Source organism: Oryza sativa, chromosome 6 (genome assembly GCF_034140825.1).
Source record: "Oryza sativa Japonica Group chromosome 6, ASM3414082v1".
Lineage (NCBI taxonomy): Eukaryota > Viridiplantae > Streptophyta > Magnoliopsida > Poales > Poaceae > Oryza > Oryza sativa.
In genome coordinates, this window is record NC_089040.1 from 18468684 (window position 1) to 18482056 (window position 13373).

A 13373-nucleotide genomic window follows, 5' to 3' on the forward strand; every position below is an offset into this window, starting at 1 on the left:
TTAAATTCTAATTAAATGTGTGGTTTGCCTTTTGAAATTATAGATACTCAAATTAAAAAAAGTCCACGTCAATTACAACTTCTTAATAATAATTAAAACACTAAAATTGAGAGTGCAAGATGGGCACGATATTATATTTATAAATTATAAATTTTAGAATTACTAAATTGAAATCCGTGCTATTTCTAATTGCATGACTATCAACACAGTCTACAATCGTATTAATGTGATCCATGAAATTAACATGTGTTGAGTGCGCTATTATTATTCATATTATAAACAACAATTTTTTATAAACAGAGCTCGGATAAATTAGATATGAATTTTCATATTACATACAGAGCTTGGATGAATTAGATATGAATTTTAAAAGTTTTAATAACAATTTGCTATCAGCAAAATTAAAATAAACGATTTATTGCGCAACAAAGGAGAGCGCTGATGTTAGCGAGGGGATGGACCGTCGCCGACATGCGGGTCCTACCTGTCGGTGACTCAAGGCAAGCGAGTCCACGGTGGACCGAGTCCACAGGACAGGGGGCGATTGTACCACGTGACTACACGTGTCACACACGTGGCGCCAACGAGGCAGCCAGCCGTCCCGACCGAGAGGCGATGGCCAAGCGCGTAGCCCGATGGTCATCGTCGGCGGAGGGGCGGCACAAAGCAGCGGTGGCAACGAGGAGATGCGGCGAGGCGGTGGCGCACACACGGCAAAACAAAGTGGAGGAGGAGGGGGCCTCACCGACGGTGGTGACGACCGGTGGCGAAGGACGACGACGAGGATGGTGGCCCTAGGTAGGGAAAAAGAGGACTAGATAGGGAAGATAAAGGAGAAAAGGAGGCCGGCGGCGAGAACATGAATGGCGGCTCACCGCCGAGGGGGTGACGGCGAGATCCGGCGGCGATCGGTGGTCATGAACCGGCGGACGAGGCGGCCCACAATGATGCGAACCCAATGGCGGTGTTGGCTTGCCGAGGCGCGGTGGCTAGCAATGGCAAGCGGCGGCCAGAGCAATGGAGATGGCGGCGGTGGCTAGGGCGACAGCGCGGCGACGACCTAGGCATGGGAGCGAGCAGGGAGCGAGCGAAAAGAGAGAGGAGGGTACGAGTAGGGGTGGAAACGAGTCGAGCCAAGCCTGGCTCGACTCAGCTTGCAGGGGTCACAACAAACTAGGCTTGGCTTGGCTTGGCTCGGCTCAGTTAGGGAAACAAGCTAAAACTTGAGCTTGGCTCAAGCCAGCTCGAGCTGGCTTGCAAGCCTTTATGTTGAAACACCTCTTCATATATATATATATATATTGTAATTATTAAAAATAGTAAGAACAAATTATCAACATGTACAATTTAAATAAGTTTCTATATTCAATTCTTCACAATCTTAATGATAAATTTCAAGTTGACAAATAATAACGCCATAAAAAGTAAAATAGTCGATATAAATACATGATGGCTTAGGCTCGCGAGACAAAACAAGCGGCTCGCGAGCCAGTTCGGCTCGGCTCATTTCAGCAACGAGCTGAAAAGGAAGCTTGGGCTTGGCTCATTTGGCTTACGAGCCGAGCCAAGCCAAGCCAACCAAGCTCGAGCCAAGCCCGAGCTAAGTTTACGAGCCCGGGCTTTTTTTCCACCCCTAGGTACGGGGATGCTTTTTATAGCGGTGGGGAGTGCAGTTTGCGGTGGATTTAGCGGCGGCCGGCGGTTAGGATAGGGTTTAATCCCAGTCGCATAGGAGGGGGTTTCAGCGCGGGAGATGCAGGGGAGGGAAGCCGAGTTGGTTAGGGACTTGGAGAGGGACATGGCGCGGCGGGGCGGCGCATGACTGAGGAGGCGGCGGCTAGGGCAGCCGGCCGGAGGAAGGGGACGGGCCCGACAGGTGGGCCCCACCTGTCGGTGACCCGACCACTGTCGAGCGTGGGCGAGCTGCGGCCTTGGGCTGGCCTAGCAAAGGCGTGCGCGCTCCAGGGAGAGAAATGGGGGAGTGGGCCGGAAACTGCCGACGGCCGAAGAGAGAGAGGAATGAATTTTCTTAATTAAACTAAATCCTGTGAATTGGTGTGACTTATTAAAATTATTTCTTTGCTATGTAAATTCCGCTAAAAATACGCAAATTCCGCTAAAAATACAGTTAGCGTATTTAAACATGGGGAACTCAAGAAAAATTCTACCATACTAATTCCTCTTATTATATGCATTTAATAATTAGGGTTAACTCCAAATTAACTTAAATAATTTCGCGGAGCGATTTCTTAATGAATTAGAAACTAGAGAAAAAGGGAAAACTTCCGGGTGTGACAGAGAAGGGGTAAGTAGTTGTATATTTTAATAGCTATGGAATTGTAATAGTATTTCAAATGGTTAAAAAGTAATGATATTTTTTAAGACTGTGAAAATTGTAATGGCATGATCTAATTAATCCATATTTAACACCCACCAACTATTTAAAATACCAAGTGTTTAACCGTGTTTTAGAGAAAGCAAAGGTGTATAAAATGGACTTGTCAAAAAAGTTGTGATGGCCATACGTAAACTTAAACCTCCAATCAGAATGGGCTGGGATTTTGATCGGCCTCACCAAATGGGGCCTTCTTCTTCTTGCTTTTTTTTTTGAACTAAAAGGGTTCTTCTTTTGTGTCTTTTTCTTTTTGAGAACACCCTTCTTTTGTGTCCATACCCTGAACAAGACAAAAACTTTTCACTCATCACATCGAATGTTTAGACACATGTATGGAGTATTAAATGTGGACAAGAAAAAGCATGGAGTATTAAATGTGGACAAGAAAAGCTAATTACACAGATTGCGTGTAAATTGCGAGACGAATCGTTTAAGCCTAATTGCTCCATGATTTGATAATATGGTACTACAGTAAACATTTGCTAATGATGGATTAATTAGGCTTAATAAATTCGTTTCACAGTTTCCTGACGGAATCTGTAATTTGTTTTGTTATTAAACTACGTTTAATATTTCAAATGCGTGTCCGTATATCCGACGTGATAACTAAATCTAAAATATTTCCCCAACTAAACAAGGCCCGAGTTGGCATCCAACGTATAAAAGAAATCCAACGTGGCCCCTACCCCGGGAGGACAGAGCCATTGAAGGGAGGAGTGCCATTCCGCTCCGCCGCCGCCTCTGGCTTCTGCGGCGCTTGCGATCGAGGTCTACCTAGCCGGACGGACGCGCCGCGCTGATCGCGGATGGGCGGCCGGGCGCGCGCGCCACCGGAATGGCGTACAATCAGCGCTCCAGAAATCAGACAACAGGTTTCGTGAATCGTAAATCCTTCTCTCCAGCGTCTTTCCTGGATTAATTAACTCGAGAAAATTGGGTATCGCACGACCGGGCAATGTACGTATTCATTAATTCCTTGTACGTTGGTAGATAAGGTTTCTACAGCCGTATGTAGAAAAGAAGATGAAGCGGGTAGAGCTTGCCAGTTGCCACATCGTCGGGTCGTAAGTCGTAACCCCTAGTCAGTGCCAGAAATCGAACCGACAGTAAACATTCAGAACTGATAATATGGTCATCACAGCTAGGTTAAGAATCGGCACTGATGGTTCCCACAAGACAAAAAATAAAAAAGGGCAGCTCGATCAATCCGTTGATTCATTGAACCTATTCTTCGAGTGGTCAACTGAACCTCAGGTCTCCCGAGATCCCCCAATCAACATAGACAAGTAGACAAATATGACATATCCAATTAAGATCAACATCACTAATACTCCCTCCTTCCCTAAATATTTGACACCGTTGACTTTTTTAAACATATTTGATCGTTCGTTTTATTCAAAAACTTTTGTGATATGTGTAAAACTATATGTATACATAAAAGTATATTTAACAATAAATCAAATGATAGAAAAAGAATTAACAATTACTTAAATTTTTTGAATAAGACGAATAGTCAAACATTTTTAAAAAAGTCAACGGCGTCAAATATTTTGGGATGGAGGTAGTATATCGCATCACCAACACATCATCGACATGTTCATTAAAAAAAAATTCATCAAGTCGACTAAGACCCATTAATAAATATAAATAGATCGCATGCATGTTTATCTAACAGATGGAGAAAAAAAATCAGGAATCAACAAATGATTAAAAGTAAAGCACATGTCACGGCAGGAATATATAATCGTACTCGGAGTAGGCACTGTGGGTGCAGTGGTCCTCGGGGATGTGGGCAGCCTCCATCCCTGATGCATTCAACGCCATAGCGGCCAGGAGGAGGCCATAGACGTCGAGGTTGGAGTCGCCGGTGGAGGGATGCAGGGCAGAGAGGTCGGAGGCGGCCGGATTCGGTGGTCCATGGTGAGAGATGGGGAAAAGGGGAGGCAACCGTTGGTGGGCTCCTGGGCCTCACCACCGACGGGGAGACCGTCGCCGCCGATGCCCCCGTGGCCACGAGGCCGGCTGCTACTGCCGGTAACCATGACCATAATAAATAATAACAAGAAGCGTAAAAAGGAACATTACAAGATCAACTAAAATTTAGAATAACAAATTTAATTAAATTAGAAATTAAATTACTATATCAATTGATAGAATCTGTCGTACTAATTTTCCAGTCACAAATTACAACTCACCATTATCAGCTTTACTGTTGTCAATGATAAATGGCCTATAAAGTTGTAGGGATTTATGTGTACATGTTATTTGTCAATCGTCGTTAGACTCTCGTCTAGTCTCATTAGCCATTAGAAGCTTTATCGATCACCGATATTGTAGCAAGGTGATACAATTAACCCAACACAATTCGTGGCCTCTAAATAGCTAGGATTCGGTCATCATATAATTATTAATAAACAGAAAAATGAAGGACGACATGACAACAAGTTTCATGCCGCAACGAGCTTCTTCTTCATTCACCACTACAGCAACACTTTGGACTGCGAGAATAGACCTCCAAAGGCAATGCCTCCATAAGAAAATGGAACACGCACGCGCCATCCTTGCCATGATCCAACTAGCAAAGGCCATACTATTGGTTTTTACCTAGAATAATTTTATCATCCTTGAGAAGATATCGAGAGGTACCATATTAAAAGTGAGAACACTAGCATCTGTAGAGACCTCAGCAACTAAAATATTTTGTTGATTGCAAATCTCAAAGATCCTTGGGAAGCAAGTTTTCTGAGGGCAAGTGCCATACCACGCATCATGCCAAAACCAAATGTGGTCTCCCCTTCCCAAAGACCTTTCTGAACCTAATCTTATCCATTTCCTGATATTCATAATCCCCTTCTAGAACTAGGATCCAGAATCTGGACATTGAAAAACCCCAGAATTCCTCACATACTTTTTCCTCAAAAGCTCAACACACAAACTCTTATCCAGGGACTCTATTTTTATCAACCATTTAGCAATCAAGGCAATGTTTAAAGCTCTTGTTTCAGTGAGACTCAAACCACCAAAATCCTTTGGAAAGGCTAGATCAGTCCACTTAATCATATGATATTTCCTAGAATGTTTGTCACCAGCCCAGTAGTATCTACCTCTTATACTGTCAAAACTCTGATGAATCCCTTCAGGGAGCTGATGCATCGCCGGTAGTGAGAGGAGGGTTGGCATGCGAGGGTTTTGGTATAGTCTGCATATCGCCTCCTGGACCCCTTGTCAGAGGGATCGATTCTCATATATTGCCATCTTTGGTTGCTGTTTTTTTTGTTTGAACATGATTTATTATCATCATATTATTGTTGATGGGAGCAGTTTTGGAGATGGGCTGCATTTGAGCAAACTTAAATTGAGATAGCTCAATTTGGGCACATGTTTTCATTGTGGATGTTGACGGTTGTTATCGATCAGTTTCGACCATCAATATTACTAAAACAGGAGAGAATTGGTGATGCTTGCAATGCATATGTTTGTTAAAATAATAATATTCCACTAGTATTAGGTCTACTAACCTTTTTACAGAGAATGACAACAAAGTGGAGGAGAATCGACATCAACACAAACGATAAATCAATCGGACGATGTCGACAACCAAACTTATGTATGAATGGGCCAAGAACTTAGAATTGACACGATGAATTGGGCCAAAGTTCACAAGTCTGCAGAGTGGAGCAATAGAGGAAGTCGCTAGCCGAAGATGGGCTGGTTTGGGCCAGCCCATGGTTCGGCCGAACCAGGGGGTTCGGCCGAACCCCCATCTCCACCGTTGAGGCCAGGGTTTGGCATGGACGTCCAAGATTTCACCCCAATGACGGTTGGAGGGTACTTCGGACAATTCCCCTTCCATAACCGTCATACCTACCTCTATATAAAGAGCTTACTCTCTTCACTTCAACACACACCTCAAGCAAGAGCTCTATCATTCCTCTCAAGTTTAGTTTAGTAGTATCTAGCTGGTGGAATAGAATTAGAATAGAAATCAGGAGTCCGGAAGCCTTCGGAAGAGTTCGGGTATGGCTCTAGTAGCTTTCCTTTTCTCTTTTGTAAGCTTTGTACTTTTATTAGAATACTCTTCTAAATACATTCCGGGTATTGAAATACTTTCCGAGTATATGAGTACCTACTTTACATTATGTTCAAGTTATACTGAATATACTGCTAGCTTACCTGGAAGATCCTTTGGTACGGGTATAGTGTTTGCTTATGCAATTACTCTATGTCATAATAATGACATTAGAGTAGTATCTGGTAGTTTACACATGGTGTCTAAATTACGGGATATCATTATTTGGGGTTATATATTGCGGATGAGAGGTGGGCCGCTGATGGTGACAGCTCAGTACGGGTATTCCTCCGCGCCTATATATAATCCTAAGTTAATTTCCTGGGGAGGGTATTCCTCCATATTTAGCCCCGGTTGGATGGTCATGACGGGCTGTCATAAGGAACTCGACAGTCAGGGGTGGCTTCTCGAAGTACCAGGAGGGCATTGGATAGAGGGTATTGGCTAGTATATCAGTTAACTAGAATGTATGTATACTATGTATATTAGAAGTATAGGAATAGATTCTCTTTCTCTTTTCTTTCCACCTAGCTTAGATTATTTATTATTATGAGGATAAGTAGTAATGCTTGTGTGTCACTCTACCCTTGGATTATATTAACCCCTGCTTAGAATATGATTATCACAAGTAATATATAAATTATTAGTTGAGTTCTCTCTACATGATCTTTCCACGGGATAAAACAAATACGATACCCTTGGAATACTCTCGAGTGAAATGCTACAATGGTATATCCGTGCGCCTGCGGATGAACTCTGTAAGCATAATATACCAGAAGTGTTTCTACGCCATTGCTGGGAATTATATTTCTAGTAATGTCGTTAAGAAATACCAACAGTGGATATGATAAATTCTTTCTTAATATTTGGTCATAAATGTTTTAATTACAATAGAATGTAGTCATCTATATATTGAAACATAATTTTGAGCATGTACGAGCTGTTGCCTCCAACTGTTTTAACTTAACCAAACTTTGGTAACTTGTACTCTTAAAGTGTACACAAAATTGTGAAAGATCTCATACCTAAAATTTTTCAAACACTACCTATAGATTCAAAAACTTCAAGAAGTTTTATGGTAACTGGTTAAGTAGATGTGAAGACTGAAGAATCTTCGGCTGCGTGGAGCTTGGGTGATCAGGAGGAGCAGAGGGCATGCCGAGAGATGCTGAGATCGGTATTCAGGAGCCAGTTATAGTGATGGGGCCAGATGGAGGCCGAAGGTGATGATGAAGAGGAAGGCATGTCGATTCAGCTCCGGGCATGTCAACGATCGATCGAGGATGCACTAGTGAGTGAAGATCAGAGAAGAAGAACAGGTAAGGAAGTTTATTATTATCTCTCATTAACAGTAACACTGCTATCCTGATGTTATGTTTTCGAGTGAAGATGCAAATTTTGTGTGGCAATTCCTTGTACTCACCAAAATTCTATGATATTAATTGATACACTTTCTTGTTGTCTATTTTTTTATTACATTAGCTTCACTGCCACAGAAAAGGCAATTTATACCAGTTTAGAAAAGGAATTAGTGCCAACACCATATTTGTACGCATTATGAATGTGGATTGAGAATCTGTCCTATTGAGATCGGTGAGCAAAATATAAATGAATCAATGAAGCTTGAATTATGGAAACACGATGCGGACCCGTGCATAGATCTAGCCATCACCACCTACCTATTGGCGGTCGGATTCGACAAAGTCAAGGATAGTGGTGTAGAGTCTCCCCGCTTCTCACCTGAGTATCCAACACTTGCTGCTGTGAAAAAGTTTGTCCGCCCGCCACTGTTGTGCTAGTCGCCCCATGTGCGGATCTGTTCGTTGTGAGCTCATGGAGGTCGGATCTAACCGCCCCCGAGCTTGTGGTAGCTAGATCCGGCGAATTCCTCCTCTCCACACTCCCTCCATCTACCCCTCCCTTCTTCGCTGCCTAATGTTTGCTTAGTTTAATGTTTCATTATAAGTTCAGTATACTCCGCATATTCACATATATCATCGAAACATTGGCACACACTACAAGAATCTTGTTAATCCATGATGGATTAACAGGTTTGTTGTAGTGACATTGCTTGATGCATCATGCATGGTACTCATTTATTTTTCTAGCACGTTGGTGTAGTACTCCTTCCATCCTATAAGACATTATCACACTAAAATTTGTCCTAAAATATAATGTATTTATGATCCCAAGACAATACTTTATTCCCCACATATCTACTTTTGTACTAGTTTATTACTCACCCACTCACATTTGTACTAATTTACACTACTCCAAAACATCAAATAGGTGTCGCCACTATAGGTGCCGGTAGTGTTAAAACCGGCACCTATAGGCCCTTTTCCACCTCCATGAATTGAAATCGCAAAAAACCAGTACCTTTAAGTAATTACATGTGCTTCTAAATAAAAACCGACACCTATTATATTTAGTGTCCCTTTTTTTAAAAAAGGCACATATAATATATTATAGGTGTCGGTTAATTAAAAAAACGACACCCTAGAAATCGAGCCGAACCGGCGGGCCCTACCACGATGAGGCGACGTGAGGAGATGTGGTCTCACTCTCTCGCTCTCTTCTTCGCCTCTTCTCTGTCTCGCTCTCTTCTCTCGTCTCTCTCCCTCCCTTCTCTCCCGCCGCCGGCGGCTGGCCGGCGGAGGCAGCAGCGGCGACCGCGCCCTCCCCTCCGCCAGATCCGACGGGAGGGGAGGCGGTGGCGGAAGGAGGGGAGGCGTCAGCGGCGGGTGGGGTCGGCGGTAGGTGGGGCTAGCGGGGTCGGCGGCGGGCGGGGTGGTCGGATCCGACTTCGGCGTCGGGCGGGGTGGCTCGAGGAGGGGAGGTGGTGGCAGCCGGCGGGCTTGAGGAGGGGAGGCAGCGGAGGGCTCGCCGGCGGGGAGGAGCCCTCCACTCCGCCAGATCTGGCGGGAGGGGAGGCGGCGGCAGGGGCGGCAGGCTTGCGGAGGAGACGTGACAGCGGGCTATGGTGCAACGGCTCGAAGGCGACTAACCGATGGCGTGACGACGACTTCATCTGGTGGCCGGATCTTCTTCAACAAGGCAAGCCACCAAGCCAAGCAAACCCCTCCTCTCCCTACCCTCCCCCTCTCACTTCTTCGGCGGCGGTGTGATTTTTTTTTATTGCATAAATTTGTGTTGTGATATGAATGTTGTGGGATGGATCCATCTTCTAATGTTGTGGGATGAATGTTGTGGATCAAAATTTGTTCTGTTCTTGTGGATGTGGGAGGAGTTCTTGTGGATGTGGGAGGAGTTCTTGCGGATGTAGGAGGAGGGACAACTCGGCTCGATGCGTCAGCTCGAGCCGGCTTTTTTTTTATTCATCGAACCTAAAAGGTGCCGGTTCTAAGGAACCAACACCTTTTTGATTTTCAAATCAGTGCCGCCTCCCTTGTGACAGTTGGGAAAACCGGCACTAAAACCCTTTTCTGTAGTAGTGTTATTTCATCAACTATTACCTTTTGTACTTTCATTTGTCATTTTGATACTTTCTTAATCTTTGAAAAAAAAGGCATAATCCCTTATATTATAAGACAGATGGGTGCACAACTTATAAAAAAAACCACTAAACATGCAAAGAAAATTGTAGGATTAAAAATGACGTCTGTTTTTATTCTTCTTCTCGAAGAGTCGAAGTACAGTAGTGCGAGGAGAACCAACAAGCTAAAGACACGAAAAATACTAGGACTAGGGGAGTTGTACAAATGGAGTAGCGACCTCCCCTTCTGCTTCGTTTGTGCCGACGGCACAGAGAGGAGAGGGACATCACAAGAAAGAAGAAGGGAATGAGGGGAAGGGGGAAGGGGAAGAAGAGAGTGGTTGTGGAGAGGTAGGAGGAAGAGAGTGGTGGCGGGGTGGAGACCTCGGCCGGCCCAGACCTTGCCGACCACCGGAGCCGGCGGCTGCCGCCAGCGCCGGCCTCCACCGCCCACGCGCCACCAGGGAGAAGTGGCGGGGTGGAGACCCCAGCCGGCCCCGACCTTGCCGACCACGGGAGCCAGCGGCCGCCGCCAGTGCCGGCCTCCGCCACGCGCGCGCCGACTCTGCCCACGCGCCGCCATGCGCGCGCTGTCGCCACCGCCCACGCGCCTCGCGTCGCAGTAGCCTCCTCCACCGCCGAAAATCGGAGGGCTTGCCAGATCCGGCTATGGCGATGCCGGATCTGCCGCCGCCTAGCTGGGAGACCTCGTCGCCACCTCTCACCAGCGTACCGACGCCGGCAAACGCCACCTCCCCCACGCCAAAGAGGGAGCGCCGCCACGGAGAAGGCCCCGCCGCCGCCATCCTAGCTCACCAACTGGCTTTGCCGGTGGTGAGCTCCGGCGGCGGCGAGGTAGGGGGAGGGGGGAGAGGGAGGCGGCGGCAGCGGCGGTAGGGTTCGCCCCCCGTGTTGCCTGCGCCTGGGCGACGTGGGGGGGACCCATGGATGGATATTTTTGCTCAACAACTGGACCATTCACATATATCATCAAAACATTGCATGATGCATCATGCATGGTACTCCTTTATTTTCCTGGCACGTTGGTGTAGTACTCCTTCCATCCCATAAAACATTATCCCACTCAAATTTGTTCTAAAATATAAGGTATTTATGATCTCAAGACAATACTTTATTCCTCACCTATCTACTTTTGTACTAGTTTTTTACTCACCTACCCACATTTTGTACTACTTTATTTCATCAATTATTAGCTTTTGTACTTTCATTTGTCATTTTGATACTTTCTTAATCATTGGAAAAAAAAGGCATAATCTCTTATATTATAAGATAGAGGGTGCACGACCTATAAAAAAATCCACTAAACACACAAAGAAAACTGTAGGATTAAAATGGCATGTGTGTTTTTATTCTTCTTCTCCAAGAGTCGAAGTACAGTAGTGCGAGGAGAACCAACAAGCTAATGACACGAAACAACTAGGATTAGGGGAGTTGTACAAATGGAATAGCGTGCACATAAAGGTCTTCCTTCCTCCTAGCAGTGATCCCCATCGTTTCCGTCATATCCAAATCACTATGGAGAGTGCCCTCAGGGAGAGTCCAATCAAAATGAAACAAAAGATTTGCGAGAGCCAGCTCAATATTAGCAATCCCAAATTGCATCCCAGGGCATATTCTTCGCCCAGCACCGAATGGTATGAACTCGAAGTTGTTACCTTTGTGTTCTATTGTACTACCCTCGAACCTCTCTGGCATAAACTTCTCCGACTCATCCCAAAACTCGTTATCTGTGCAAATAGCCCATACATTCACGAGTACCGTAGCTCCTTTCGGTATGTCATAGCCGAGTATTTGGCATTGCTCCTGGCACTCCCTTGGTAGAGCCAATGGCCCGGGAGTGTGCAGCCGCAGGGTCTCCTTGATGATACATTGTAGATAGGTTAGGTTAGTTAGGCCTTCCTCGGTTACCTCCATTTTGTCCTTGTAGGCTTCCCTAACCTCGGCTTGCGCTCTGGACATCACCCCAGGGTTCCTCATCAGCTCCGCCATGGCCCATTGCAGCGTCGTCGTCGCCGTCTCGCTCCCACCCGAGAAAAGGTCCTATATATATATATATATATATATTGTTTTTCTCAACTTGTCAAACGATCAATCGGTACAAAATATATATCACAAAAAATTAACACAATTCGTGACATGAAGATAGCAGCATGAAGGAGCTTACAAAAATGACTGCTCTGATTATGCCCATGGTGAGCTCGAAGTGCAGGCTTCCTTCTGCTTGGAGCCGGAGGAGGACGTCGATGAGGTCCTCCTCGCGTTCTCCTCCCTGACACGACCTCTTCTTCTCGAGGTGCTCCCTGATGACTCGGTCCATGAACTCCATGAGGGACTCGACGAACGCCTCCGCCCTGCGCAGCGTCGTGCTGCTCATCGCCCGCGCCAGCCTCGACGACGGGAACAGGTCGGCCATGGTGAGGCTGCCCGCCAGCCGCACCGCCTCGTCGACGTACCGGAGCAGGGCGTCGCGCTCCCGGAACCGCTCGCCCATCACGATGTGCACCGTCGTGTCCGTGACGTAGTTGCCGAGGAGCTCGCTCAGATTCGTCACGAGCGGCGGCGAGGCGACGCCGATGGCCCGGACGAGCCGCGCCGCCTCCTCCTCGCGGATGGCGCGGAACGCCAGGATGCGCCTGGGGCTCAGCAGCTCGAGGCGGCAGATCTTGCGCACCTGCCGCCAGTGCTCGCCGTAGGGCGCGAACGTGATGCCCGCGCCGCGCCTGGTGCACACCTTCACCACGGCGCTCAGCGGCCGCGACGAGAAGTTGTCGTCGTGCGTCCGCAGGATCTCTCTGGCCGCGCCGGCCGTGGACGCGACGACGACCACAGGGGCGTCGCCGAAGGCGAGGAGCATGAGGGGGCCGTGGCGGCGGGCCAGGTCGCGCAGCGCGCGGTGCGGGAGCGCGCCGAAGAACAGGTGGTGGAGGCTGCCGATGAGCGGGAGGCGCCATGGCCCAGGAGGTAGCCGCAGGTCGCTGTCGCGTGAGCCATGGAGGAAGAGCGTGATGAGGTAGTGTAGAAGAGGAAGAAGAGCTAGCAAGCAGCAGAACACAGCTGCGTCCATGATTGAGCAATCCGAGCTGTGTGATTAGTTTGTGATTAGGTGATCCCCTGCTGCTCATTTTCTATTGTTAGCTGAAGTTGACTTAAGAGCATCGCATTATTGTTGGTGGGAATATTAATCTATCGATCGTTGGAATACTAGGGGCGCCACATCAGCTTGCTTTGGAAAATTAAAACGCACATACTCCCTCCGTTTTAAAATGTTTGACACCGTTAACTTTTTAGCATATGTTTGACCGTTTGTCTTATTAAAAAATTTGTGAAATATGTAAAACTATATGTGTACATGAAAGTATATTTAACAATAAATCAAATGATATGAAAAGAAT

At 46.5% G+C, this 13373-nt stretch overlaps 1 protein-coding gene across 1 annotated transcript; it reads right to left on the minus strand.

The window, feature by feature from the left end:
* Positions 1-11302: 11302 nt before the first annotated feature.
* Positions 11303-13113, minus strand: LOC4341116 (zealexin A1 synthase). Its single transcript, XM_015786356.3, has 2 exons — positions 12146-13113; positions 11303-12021 (listed from the first exon to the last, which is right to left on the minus strand). Exons 1-2 carry the CDS (start codon positions 13043-13045, stop codon positions 11404-11406), a joined length of 1518 nt encoding a protein of 505 aa, XP_015641842.1. The 5' UTR covers positions 13046-13113; the 3' UTR covers positions 11303-11403.
* Between the last annotated feature and the right edge of the window lie 260 nt (positions 13114-13373).